The following is a 14,213-nucleotide window of genomic DNA, read 5'->3' as shown; positions in this document are numbered from 1 at the left end:
TTCACCTCTACGGTGCACGGAGCAAAGAGGCAGGGACTCAGCCTGTACTGACTCCACACAGAGGAGGTCAGGGACTCAGCCTGTACTGACTCCACACAGAGGAGGTCAGACACATGAAGACCCAGGCTGACCCAAACTGAGCTTCACGTACACACTTTGTTTAAACAGAAAGGATTGTCAGCGGTTTGACTTTGACTTACATCGCAGACGGTCGCGGCTCTGTTTGGTGCGCTGGCGGCTGAGTTGGGGACGTTCTTGTTGCCGGCCTTCATCGCAGCGTCTCTGCGGGCCTGCTCCAGGAGGAGTCGGGCTCTCTCTTTCAGCTCCTCCTGACGAGACAGCACCCTCTGTGTGCAACGACAGAGCGGCGTGATGATGTAAAACAATACAGCTCATTTCTAATAAAACTGTGTCCTTTTCCTCAGTTAAACAAAAACACATCAAAACACATCAAAACACATCCCCAATATTACTGACTCCCTGACCAAGTCTTGATGCCTCAGTTTGGTTTCAGGTCTAACATGATTATGACATTACAATGAAGGCATTTTCATTGTTTAAAACAGAGTGCCTCTGAGTTTTCTGGAGTTGTTTGTGTCTACACATATCCCCCACATGTCCCACAGAGTTTACGGAGGGAAAAGGCTGTTTTATTTCTCCAAATATCAGAATTATGAGTATGTTTTTTTTCACGTATGTACTCTCTTCAAACTCGTACTCACCTTCTCAGCAGGGGGACTTGATACCGGAGCAGGTGTCGGCTCCTTAAGAAGAGAGAATACAACATTAACTACAGGTGTGTAGCCAAATAACAAGTCAGGCTGCATTCACACTAAATCAGGTGTTGTGGCGATCAGCACAGCGCTGTGCGGCGGTGCGGGAGTACGGCTGTCCTGAATACCATTTTTTGGGCTACGAAGCTTCGGTGAGAAATATTGGTGTTTTCACCACAATGCTTGATTTGGGGTGAATGAAAAGTATTTCGTCAACACAGTGCAACAAATAATAATGTTTGGACTGTCTCTGCCTCGTATATGATTCTTTAAATATGAATTAACTTGTGTAATTTAGTCAATGTGACGCCTCAATAAGTGACATGCCATGGAAATGAATAGCAAGCTTTCACACAAACAGCTTTGACATGTCCTCGTCGTCCAGCGTCCAGGTGGAGCTAGAAAAGAATTAAGACAAGCGGACCCAACAGTAGGATCAGTGTGTATCCCCCCGATAGACAGGCCGGCCTGCAGCCCGGTCCGGGTCCAGCGGTGTGGAGAGCATGACGGCTTTGACAAGAAAGCAAAACACACCTAGCTTAGAGTTTTATCTGCCAGGTAATCCTGGCTGTATTCTAACGGGGGAGCGAAGAGGGCAAACAGAGCTTTTACATTCAGACAGACGGAGCAACGCTGGCTGTTTACATGTTCAGATGTGGCCCGGCTGCAGGCCACGATGCATCCCGCTAACTTGATAACAGCAGATCAAAATGGGGTGTCATAGCTGTCATAACCCCCCCCCACTCCCCACTCCCCGCCGCCTGCCCCGTGACCTTTCGACTTGTAAACAGGAAGCAGTAATCTGGGGTTAACCAACGCAGGCAGCGATGTGTTCAATGTGTGTTTGTGTGACTGTGTGTGCGCACACGCATTAAAGGTGCGTGTGAGATGAGGTGTGCTCGGCGCAAAGCGTCGCCACGCCTGAGCAGTCACGGCGCCGACTGCCATCAACTGAAGGGATGAGAAATATAATGAAAAATATAATGAAATGTCAAAAAGCAGGGGGTTCTCCTGGGCGCCGTCTGTAGTCGCCACATGTTAGAGGGCCCGGGCAAAGACGCGTCTGGGTCTCTGCCACGAGAGACAGGCGACGACAACATCTAATGCAGAACGGGAGACTTTCCGTACGGTCATCTCCGCAGCGGAATCAACGAGGTCGGGATTTTGAAGCTTAGCGAGCGCCAGGAGGGAATGAGTGTTCGCCGCATCCTCTGTCTTATGACTGATGTAGCAGTGAAAGTTTCAATCAAAGCCACGCTGCACGGATAAAAACATGAACAATCCATTTAGGGGCCGGGCAGGTAGCTGCAGGTAAACGCCGTCAGAATCTTAATACCTGACTTAAGTAGCGAGACGTGAGTTAGTGGACGTGGTACACACTGATCAGGAGGTTGTTTAAGGTGCACGATTTATAATTAGCTGTGAGCTAGTTTAATGTATCTCTCACTGACCCTTCAAGGACATCTTTAACTATATTTACTGTTTCTACATCCCTGCAATTAGAGGCTGCTTCTCTTCTATTAAAACAGATTAATCAAACAGAAGAAATACAAATATTCAGCATGTTCAGCTCTATAAAACTATAGTACAATTGATTTGAGTATTTGTTAAGAAATAAAAGTCTAAATTCTGAATCCAGCTTCTTAAATGTGAATATTTTCTGGTTTCTTTCCTCCTCTATGACAGTAAACTGAATTTATATGAAAGTTGTGGAACAAACAAGACATTTGAGGACGTCATCTTGGTCTTTAGGGAAACACTGATCCACATTTCTCACTATTTTCTGACATTTCGTAGACCAAACTAATCGATTAATCAAGAAAATAATCAATAGATTCAATCATTAGTTGCAGCCGTAGTACAAAGTGAAGAAAAAGATGGAACTTTTGAAGAGATGAAGTCATAGATAAATATATTATAGCGCTTCCTTCTTGTGTATTTCCATCCTCAGTGTGTGTTTACCTGTTTGGGAGGCGTGTCTGTGTGGTTGACCGGAGGCGAGCTGGTTTCTGAGGCGGGCTCAGACTCCGAGTGACGCAGGCTCGCCCTCTTCTTCTTGATGAGGTCAGCGTCCCTGTTGTAGGAGAAGCCCAGTTTCTGGTGGGGCGATGACGAGGAGGCCCCTCTCCTGGTGGGGGACCCCGGCTCTGCACTCCGTTCCTCTCCCGCCTCGTCCTTCTGCTGTCGTTCCTTCTCCATCTCTCTCTCCACTCTCTGCGGTAACTCGCTGAGATCTAAAGTGTTGGCTTTGAGCAGATTGCCCCTGTCCTCGGAGCTCGACGGTGTCGCGCGGGTCGAGTCCTTCACCGAGGCGACTAGCGCTGTGCGTGGCGACGGGACAGGAGGGGAGGACTGTAAAGGCCCCGCCGCTGGCCAGCCGACCGCTGCTACTTCAGCCTTCCGACCCGGCTCCGTCACCTCCTCCTCTTCGGCGGCTTTAGTGCCGTTAGATTCAGAGTTAACGCCGCCGGCGGATTCGGCGGGCTCAGAGTTAGGCTGGTGGTGCTGCACGTCGTTGATCTCAGCGTAGAACTTGTCCTGACCTATGGAGGCGTTTGTGTCCGTTTCAAAGTCGCCCACCTTGTAGGTGCTGCGACTGCTGTTGGCCTCTATCTGCACCACGTTGAGCTCCTCGCCGGAGAAGTGGGCCCGGATCTGGTACAGGTAGGTCATCACCGTTAGCTTGTCGGGAATGGCCAGCAGCACCATGTCCGACGGCTCCAGGAGACGGGAGATACCCAGGCTCGCAAAGCCATCGTATGCCTGTCAAAGAAAGACACAAACCTTCAATTACAGATTCACAGAACCAACACGGGTTATGTTACAAGTAAAGGGAGGGAAACAAATCTATTCACCTTGTATCGTTTTTTAAATCTATTAAATCTATTAAATCTAGTTTTGAATGCCAGAATTGATATATTTGCTTCGTTTGAGTCGATGTGGCGGTAGAAGGAAGTTACTGCTATTGTTAGTAGTTGTTAGTAGTCTGAGTAACATGACGTAATATCCGTTCTGTATCCATCAACCAAAAATAACAGTAGCCGGCCGGACGTAGTGAGCAGAAGCCGGCAGACACGGCAGAGTCTAAAACGTTGGAGGGTCAGCGTGGATACGACCTGCACCCTCACATGTTAAATCCAGCGTGGTAAACACTACACATCCAGTAAAGAATGGAAACACTTTGGGTTTCACACATTGACAGGAAAAGCAGAGCTAGACAGAGCAGAGATAAAGTTGCTGGTTAACTTCTAAAAAAGAAACAAAATAAGTAAATTACAAAAAGTCAGAAAAAAAGCCAAAATATGTCTGAATTTTCTTTTGTTTTTTTTTAAAGGCTGAAATATGTCTGAAAAAATGCCAAATTATATCCAAAATATGGCCCAAAAAATGTCCCAAAAAAGGCCAAAAAGGCAAAAATATGTTCAAACAAAAGTCTGAAATATGTCTGAATTTTTTTATTTTTTTTTTTAAAGTCTGAAATATGTTAACAAAATGCCGATATATGTTTGAATAAAAGTCTGAAATATTTCCGAAAAAAAAAAAGGCTGAAAAAAGTCAGAAAAAGTTGTCAGGAAACGTTATGGTATGGCGGTAACGTGACGGTGGAGCCGGCCATCGCTCTCGTCTCCGTGGTCAAATGGGCCGACGCTACGACTGTAGAGAACCCAGATACTGACATTAATGTTCTCTGCATTGAAACGGCCCCGATGGAGCTGACCATGGATGGATAAAGAGAACGGAGCTGACGGGAGAGCTAGAGACCACCTTGGAGAAGTTAGAGGAAGTAGCAACTATGTCTGGTTTTCAAAATAAGGGAACTATATATACAAAATACATCTATGGAAATAAGATTGATGGATTATATTCACCAGAAGTATAAAACATTATAAATTAAAAAGAAAATCATACTAATCTGTGAGGGAAACGTCTTCATTCTTTGATTTCTGGGTTGCTGGATAATAAATACTTCCTGACAATGAAACTGATATATTTGACTTCAGGACGTCTCTGACTACAGACATGCTGAGAGTCAAACATTGTATTGTATTAATTTAGATATTTTCAAAGTAAAAGTCCCTAGAAGTGTATAATTTAACTCTTCCCCATGGTCTAGTGGTAAAAAAGTTAACAAAAAAATCGTAATATTGAATCACAATACTCAAAAATCACAATACATATGGAAGATAGAGATAGGCGTATCGTCCCAGCTCTAGATACGAGTAGTGCCGACCTGCAATGGTTGATGAGATCTCTGAAGGAGGAGTCTGCTTTCTTTTTGGGTTGTATTTGGTGCATTGCATGTATGATCTCTGTGTGCATGTATGATCTATGTGTGCATGTATGATCTCTGTGTGCATGTGCTCATGTGTGTTTGTGAGTGAGAGACACCTTTGGCATGACTGCTGACAGGTCATGTCAGGGATGGTTGTCCCCGATAAGAGACGCAGATACCCCAAGACAGAGCGCTTAATCCCAAAGTGTGTGTGTGACCTGTGAGAGTGTGTGTGTGTGTGTGTGTGTGTCCTTATCGCCCCCCTACATCAACCTGCCCACGCTCTCCGTCACGCGTGTAATTGGTCTGATTAGAGTCTGATGAGAAAATACAGGTTTGATTATCAAGCGACACACGAAACCCAATCCCCCATCACCAGATAGACTGAGACAGAGAGACAGAGAGAGAGACGGGAGGGAAACCATTATCGCAGCCAATGACAGGTAAATAAATAGATTAACACACACACACACACATTACCTCCCCATCCATCTCTCCCAGGTATCACAGCTTGTATCTGGGCTGCTTGATAGTGTTGATCTAATTCCGACCTGTTGCGGCGCTCGTTTGTTTCACTGCCTCCGTAGATCTCCTCAGTCTATCAATCTCTCCCTCTTTCTCTCCGTCTCCCTCTCTCTTTGACTTCTGAACCCTTCTCCGTGTGTTTTTAACCTTTATTTATCCCACGTTTACGGGCAGAGACGTCGCTGTTGAGGTTATCAAATATCTATATTTCTTTGGAGCTCTGAGCACCAGAAGCCAAGTGACACCTAGTTCCATTACAGCGGAAAGAAGGCCGACATCTCCAACACCAAAACAATTTAGATAGACGAATAACACGACAGGTGAGAGGAACCCGGTCCGGACCGAGGTGTATCTTAGTTCTGGTCCTTTTAAATGCAGCAACAATTCAAATCACAGTATATAAAGTAGTAGTATAGTATATGATAGTATATATAGTTTATAAACATAAAATTGAACTGAATAGATCGGCCCCGTTGTCACCGATACCCGATCCAGCTATCTGAGTCAATATTGGCCTGATATTCAATCTGATACCGATCAATAAGAAGATCGCTTCCTGAACAGAGTTCATCATCAGCAGATGGATTTATTAGTAGTTTATCTTTTGAAATCACATATCTGCTATCAGAACATCCTGTGGTTGATTCGTTTGCTTTCACACCACAAACGGACTGCACCAGAGTCCACTGGGAAGCAGACGGAGAACCTGGTTTTCAGACGGTAGTTTGATCCACACCGGGGTTCAATTAACAGCTTTCACACCAGCCCAAACGAACCGTACTAACCGGGCAAACGGACCGGAGTTTGTTTTAACAGAACCAAACAGGTTAGGTGTGAAAGCACTCTTACAGTCTGATCAAGTACCACACATCCATCTAATACTGTGGTGAAGCATTCAACAGGTGATTCCACATTAAAACCTACACCGTCGGCATCTACGGCGGGATAGATGTGAACCTCGTGTCAAGTATAAATCGAGCTTTATACAACGCTACAGCCGTCAGTGATCTGTTAGAAGTGTTATAACTCACAACTCACTACGGAGTTATCTATTGAGTGTTTATTATGTGGAAAGTGAACGAGGAAGTGATTTTGGACACAGTTTATAAAACCCTTCTTAATGAAGTGAATCTGTATTTGTTTCTGACCGGTGACACGAGAACAGAAGGAGAGAACCGGAGGATAACAAAGTGGTTGAACTGAGAGATGTTTCTCAATTTACAATCAATTATGACGTCTTTTGTTGGGGAGGAGTCTCTTTCACTCTCACCTCTTTTGTCCCTTTCTATTGATGGAAAGTATGTGTTTGTGCTCGCAGAGACGAGGCAGGAAGAAAAAGACCTGACGGCGGGAAAAAAGAGAAGGGAGAACAGAGAGGAGTTTGCCTTTACAGCGAGCCTGTTTAAGTTCCTCCCTCCCTCCCTCCCTCCCTCCCTCCCTCCCTCCTCCCCCCCGGCAGAAAGGGAGTGTGAAAGAAAAAAGAAAGAAAAAGAATAAGAGGGCCTGATTGGGTTTCTAACACGTATTCAGGGGAGCAAAGTGTGCTTACATTGTTCCCCTCTCGCCCAGGGTAGGCTGTGAAAGAGAGCGACAACTCGGCTGCTCAATAGGGACCCAATGAAAGAAAGAAAGAAAGAGAGGGAGAACGTGAGAGCTGTATGAGGAGGAAGACGGGAGGGAGGGAGGATCTGGAGCTGGGTTTTGTTTCAGGGTCGATGTTGGTCTTGACATGCGCTGCAGTCTTTTTGACCTCGGTGTCGTGATTTATTCTTTCTATATCTTCTCTGATCGCCTGACGAGTGCTGGACGTGTCCCACTGAGACACCGATATGAGAGGAGACCTGTTGTCTTTAGGTGACTTGTTTTCTGTGTTAGTAGCCAGCATGTTAGTGTACGTTCCCGCTGAGTGCAGTTACATCACAAGGCTGGCAATATTCTAGATCTTTGTTATTGTCAACAAATCCCAACAAAACACCAAAATCAGCAAAGACCAGCAGTGTGTTCCAATCCACGTACTTCTGAAATTACACTTGCATTTTGAGTGCATAAGTGCGTTCACACTGGGAAGTACGGCAAAATGCAGTGCACTCAAAGTACCCGGATGTTGTACTCTAACGGTCAGATCGTTGAGTGAGGAACGCTGGACACTTTCCACACTCAACTGTCGCCATCTTGGCTACGTAGTGGAAGGGGCGGAGCCACGCCCACTATTCAAACATACGCAGATAACAGAATAAAACAATACGTAAACATACCGGTGCATTTTCAGCCAACAGGAGGACACGTCGTAGGCGACGACGTTGGAAACCTAATTTCCACTCTGCTTTCATTTTTTTCAGAAGATATTCTGGCGGGTAGCGAGCCGCGCTCAAATGTTGCGATCGTCATTTCCGGTCAGTGCGCCGCAGAGTATTCCATTTGAGACGATCCTACCCCGCTGAAATTTACGCACTACTCAAGTGAGTACAGAGTGCACACAGTGCACTACACTGAAGTGTACTTCTGGAAGTACGTGGATTGGAACACACTCTTGGGCTGCCTCGATATTCCTGAACCTGTCGGAGGCCGTCAGCCACGAGTCTGTTGGCTCCAAATACATCATTCAAAACAACAAGATGGCACAAAGTAATAGGATCAATCAGATAATACCTGTTAGTAGGATCACTTAAATGCTGGTTTTGATATTTTTGTTGGATTTAATAACAAAAAGAAAAATATCAACTATTACCAGATTAAAAAAAAAAAAAATGGTATTTATTGCACCAGGCAGAACACAACGGGTAATTAAGAAATGTTTCCCCCTAATCCCTAGAAAGTTAAACTTCATTACTTGAAATTTGATGCCATCTAAAGAAGTTCCTATGATCTATGATATAAGATCTCTGAAAAGAGGAGAGCAAGGCTGCGTAATGATTCAATATTATGGTTTATAGGGTTTAATAGAATCATATACTGTTATTTATTCACAATATAGTGTAATATAAATGAATGATTCCAAACAAACTATAATCAAACACTATTGTATGGGTTGTTGAAGTTTTGGTATTTCATGTATGCGTCCTTTTAGTCTGTTGTAATGAATTAGCAGGTGACTCAGTTTATAGCAATCTAGAGCTGCAACCATTAATCCATTAGTTGTCAACTATTAAATGAATTACCAACTATGTTTGATAATCGGTTTGAGTATTTTTTTAAGAAAAGAAAACATAAAAATTCCCTGATTGCAGCTTCTTAAATGTGAATATTTTCTGGTTCCTTTCCTCCTCTGTGACAGTAAACTGAATATCTTTGAGTTGTGGACAAAACGAGACATTTGAGGACGTCATCTTTGACTTTGAGAAACACTGATCAAAGGAACTGGTATCGTCATTTCTTTAACAATCCCCAGCCTGGTCCAGATCTATATCTATATCTATATCTATATCTATATCTGTATATCCTTGTAAGACAACTATTATTATAAATGCTAATAATTTCAACTATATCAGCGCGCCGTGCTGATTGGTTGATAACATTTGAAATGAGGCTCTCGATAGAATTGATCTTCTGTATTTCTCATCGGTGACTGATTAGAGTCTAATATTCAAGTTTCCTCACTTTCCATCATCATCATCATCATCATCATCCAGCTGACAAAGCTTTTGGTTTAACTAAATGTCAGCGCCGTCGCCGCCCGCTCCGGCCCGCCGCTCCCCTCCACCCCCTCCCCTCGCTCTCAGTGACTGACAGCTATCTATCGTTGTCAATCATCAACGCCCCCCCCCCCCCCCGGTTGTGCTCAGGGAGCTTTAGCCCGGTGCTCGGTGCTACGCTATCAGATGGCATGACAAATGACTTCTCCTTGGCCTCATTACACACACACACACACACACACACACACACACACACACACACACACACACACACACACACACACACACACACACACACACACACACACACACACACACACACACACACACACACACACACACACACACACACACACACACAGAGGAGACGGAGGAGCTAGCGAGCGAGCGGTCCAAACACACAATCTCAACATGCAAACTCCTCCAACGACCAGGTGAAGACGGTGGACACACACACACACACAAGCATGGACAGACTAACACACATGCATTGATAATGGATCATTTCAAAGGCGGTAGGTAAGTGTTCTGAATATTCACTTCTCTCACGCTTTTTTTCTACCCACCCCGCCCCCCCCCAATATTGATTGTCCTTATCTGTCATAATTCAGCACAGTCTGAGCTCATTGCAATCACTCCTCACAGATAGACTGTGAGAGGAGGAGGGGGCATGTCTATCAACTGGCCATGAAAGGCAGAGATAGTCGTCCTTTCTACAACATTTCCATTTCAGCTGTCCATTCGATAAAGTCTATACATTCTAATAAAGCAACACCATCGTCCCTCTACATCGCCCTCTTTCATACATTCATTTCATTCTCTTGCTAGCTCTTTGGAGTCTTTAACCTGCCTCACTACGCTGCCTTAGTCTGTGCCTTCCTTCTCTTGTTCCAACACCTTCAGGGTGCTACGTGACACCACACCGTGCATTACTCCTCTGTCATTTTCTCACAATCACAACCACCTACAACACGTACAGTTACTGCATGTGGCACTGCTGGAAACATACCAACAACATCCAGGGTGTAAAGACAAAGACATCACATCTCACATGCAGAGAAAATCAGCTTCTATGCAGATATTATTGTCACTATAGAGCCAACAGGAAGTGACACACTGTCAACGTTTGGCTCACTACAACCTGGAATCACCACCGTCACCTCGCTGGTTGGGAACTTTACCAACCGCTAACATTTGTAATGTCGTCCGTGCTGACTAATCCCCCTTTTTACTTTTTTTAAATTAGCGCGTATATGCGTTAATTACGGGAAAACCTCCTTTCCCAAAGCCAGTAGACGAGTAGCTTTTCTGTTTTATTGTCTGGTGCATCACGTTCAACGTCACAAACGCGCCAGAAAACAGGATTAGTAAACAATGAAAATGTTACGGTTTTTATAACTGTTACTTATTCAGTCTCTCTTTCAATCTCTCAAACCAGAGTTGGTGATTGTTGGAACAGTGGAAACACAAACAAAGACGATTTTGATGAGTTATATTTTGTTAAAAAAACTTAAATACTTGAAATGTTATGCCATCTAAAAACATTATTTGAAACATCGCGCTCTACGATATAAGATCTCTGATATAAGATCTCTGATATAAGATCTCTGATATAAGATCTCTGATATAAGATCTCTGATGAGTTTTGTTTCGTTTCTGTCGAGTTTTAATGAAGTGTGTTTTACGGCAATCAGTGAGGTAAAATGACTGTCTCTGTCAACGGAGTCTGGTGGCTTTGAAGTGAGCATATAACGTCTGTTTCTTTTCACGTCTAACTGTGATTTAACGTTTTTTTTCAACCAATCAGAGTTGGCGATTGTTGGAACAGTGGAAAGACTAATGAAGATGGTTTTGATGAGTTTTATTTTGTTTCTGTGGAGTTTGAATGAAGTTAAAATGACTGTTTTTGTCAATGGAGTCTGGTGGCTTTGAGGAGAGCATATTAATTGTTTTGTACGTTAATAAATTATAATAATTGTCCAAATTCCAGTTGATTTTATTTATTATATATTCACTTCAACGCGTCACATAGCGTAACGTAACGTAGCATCGCGCCGGAAAAAGGGAGAAAATGATCGTGTCCAGCCGGGTGTCATGTTTCCATCGCTGCCGATCAGAGATGATAAATACCCCTCACTACTAGAGAGTCATTTGACCACAGATGAATGCCGATTATAACGTTTCCTACTGAAGACAAAAGCCAGATGTTAGTGGGTTTCTTGTCCAGTAGGAAAGGGGCTTAAGGTACACACTGTGACTGTGAGCCAATTCAAGAAAACAGTTGAAACAGGAACCCTGATTGGCCAATGCAGCGCACATTAATCCTAGGTGATGTCCAATAAGCAGGACTCATTTATTGACGTTTCATGGATTTAATATTTCATAAAATATATCATTCTATTCCTGAAACACTGAAAAGTGGTATGGTTAAAATGTTTCTATGAAATGTGTTCGTTTTTCTGCCAGGTAATGTTTTGGTTTGTTTACTAGTTCTTGGCGAAGCAAAGACATATTTCATACTTTTTGTAATGCATTAAATATATTTTAAGAGCGTCTAAATGAAGTCAAAAGATACTGAAAAAAATGGCATCTAACATCCAAAATCTGGCTCTGAATAATTCAACTCGTCCACAATATTTAACAACAACTAGACATTTACTAATTAATATCCTGAGTCACACATCCCCAGTGTTGCTTATATATATATATATACACTCGGAGGTGTCAGTGAGCTGATATCTACGTCCAGTATGTCTGTAAAGGAGCAGCTCGCTTGGCCAAACGTACATCAGCAGCCGGTGTAGATCTTTACAGAGAAGCTGGTCGCAGAGCGCCGGCTACACCGCTGCAGCTATTCACCAGCTATCACCTTCTACGGCATATTCCCATATTACTTATATCTAGCCAATTTCTTCAGGGCTACTTGAGCACCTGGAGGGGGGGTGAGGGGCAGTTAGCAGATATGGGATTGGGTCTCTCCCTCTGCCTCCACTGTGGTTATTGTCAACAGGGTAGCATTCATGCCTAACAGGGCCACCAGAGGTTATCGCTGAGCCAGAGTGTGTATGAGGAGAGGAAATCAAGCTGCAGGAACCCGACGCATATCGTTCTGTGTAGCCCTCGGGGGCCACGGAGGGGACACAGTGTGTATATGTGAGTGTGTAGTAACAGTGAAAGGGAAAAAACAGCAGTGTGCATTTATGTGTTGGGAAAAGAGTAAACGCTAGGAGCCAGCCGGAGGGACGGAGGTGGTAACGTGGTGATGTGTGGACCTCAGACTGTGAATGTGCAGATATGGTGACATAGGGCAAGGTGTGAATGGGTTATTCAGTTGAGCTTTAGGAATGAGTGCATGTATGTTGGTTTTAATTTGTTAGGAGAGAAGAGGAATGAAACCAAACAGTTCTCTCCAGATAGAGATGCACCGATCGATCGGCTGGCAATTGAAACCAGCCAGATTTCAGCTGATCTGCAAGGACCGGTGAACGGCCGATATGTCTCATATTTACCATTTACTGTTGTCACATTTACACACGTGTGCCGCTTCCGCATGACAGTTTAATGTCAGCACACAGCGGCACAAACAGTAACACACACACACACACACACACACACACACACACACACACACACACACACACACCATATCGTCAGTGTCAAAGTTCTTCAGCGTGAGGCCATGGAGGAGGAACAACTTACTTAATCATACATTATGACGCGATCAAGCTCTACACAATAAAAATTAGTATTCTATATCTTGTAAAATGTAGTTTTTGGTGAGAAACTTGAATAAATCCAGTAGTTTGAAGATGTTTCTATAGATATTTCTATAGGCCAACCAGGAAGTTAGCATCGCCCCGGTCCCCTCCACTAACCAATAGCCAATGTGGATTGATCCATTGGGTTTGGATTATTGCAGAAAATAATCTCCGTGGAAAACAAACGTTTATGATACTTACTGGTTTAGTTCAGCAAGATAATCTTCACAAATGAACACCACTTTATGATTCTTGAAGTGTGGAATCAATCGCTAGAAGTAAAAAGCTAACGTTAGGCTATAAACAAACGACACCACGGTGGCACGACAACGAGTAAACACAACGAGGCTGTAAAGGAGGACGAGTCGGCGTGATTAGTCGTCTCATTTAGACACTTGTTAGCAACTGTCTTTTTAAGACACGTACCGGCTTCAAAATTCACCAGTGGGATATTTACTGACGTATTTTATATCGTAGAACAAAACGTTAAAATCTCTTCTTCTTGTGTTAACCACAGACCTGATTTCAGACATCGAACTGAAAACACGTTGACTTCCAGACGAGGGAACAGGAAGGGATGAAATGCTCATAACTCATTTCTGTGTTTTAGGACTCAATCCTGTAGCACTCGATACAAGATAAATATGAGAGAGTGAATTATGACCTGTTTAACTTCCTAACACCAGCTCTAAATAAAAACACAATCATGTATTTCCTAATCATTTGAAGTATTTGTTTTTATGAAAATAACCTCTATAGATGACAATAACAAAGTGAAAAGATAACATGTATAATGTTTGACGGTTTACACTGACTACTTCAGGACGGTTGACATGTATTTTTGGAGACAGTTCTGGGCCGGTGATGAAAAAAGTTAATCTGGAGTCTTGCTATTAAATATAGCTCTTAGAAAGAAACCTGTGATCGCTGTATCTCTATCTCCAAGACAAGGTAGATCACAGTTACCAATAAACACATGCATACCCCCCCCCTTTACAGAAACCAAAACAGTCTAATCAACAGCAGATAAATATGCTCTTATTATATCTACACTGACAACAACACAGTTTAGTGAGCTCCCAGCAGGCAGCGGAGCTAAGAAACCATCTCTCCTCCGCCAGGTGACGGAGGTACGGCCACGTAGACGCATCACGGTGGGGGGGAAACGTCTTAGGAACTCTGTCATTAGAACGTTGTGGCTGCAGTGAATACGTGTGATTGTGATTATTTGTCTGCCTTCATGTGTGTTTCC

At 43.6% G+C, this 14,213-nt stretch overlaps 1 protein-coding gene across 11 annotated transcripts in view; it reads right to left on the bottom strand.

Annotated features, from left to right (window-relative positions):
* ehbp1 (EH domain binding protein 1) overlaps nucleotides 1–14,213 on the bottom strand; it is a 214,003-nt gene that overhangs the window by 87,988 nt on the left and 111,802 nt on the right. For all 11 annotated transcript variants that reach the window (XM_074647439.1, XM_074647444.1, XM_074647443.1 and 8 more), the window contains 3 exons: nucleotides 2,736–3,536; nucleotides 723–764; nucleotides 201–347 (listed from right to left, as the gene is read on the bottom strand). In XM_074647439.1, coding sequence (XP_074503540.1) covers nucleotides 201–347; nucleotides 723–764; nucleotides 2,736–3,536 — 990 coding nt within the window. The remainder of the gene's footprint in view (nucleotides 1–200; nucleotides 348–722; nucleotides 765–2,735; nucleotides 3,537–14,213) is intronic.

The sequence above is a fragment of the Sebastes fasciatus genome, chromosome 9 (assembly GCF_043250625.1).
Source record: "Sebastes fasciatus isolate fSebFas1 chromosome 9, fSebFas1.pri, whole genome shotgun sequence".
NCBI lineage: Eukaryota > Metazoa > Chordata > Actinopteri > Perciformes > Sebastidae > Sebastes > Sebastes fasciatus.
This window is presented reverse-complemented; position numbering and strand designations above follow the sequence as displayed.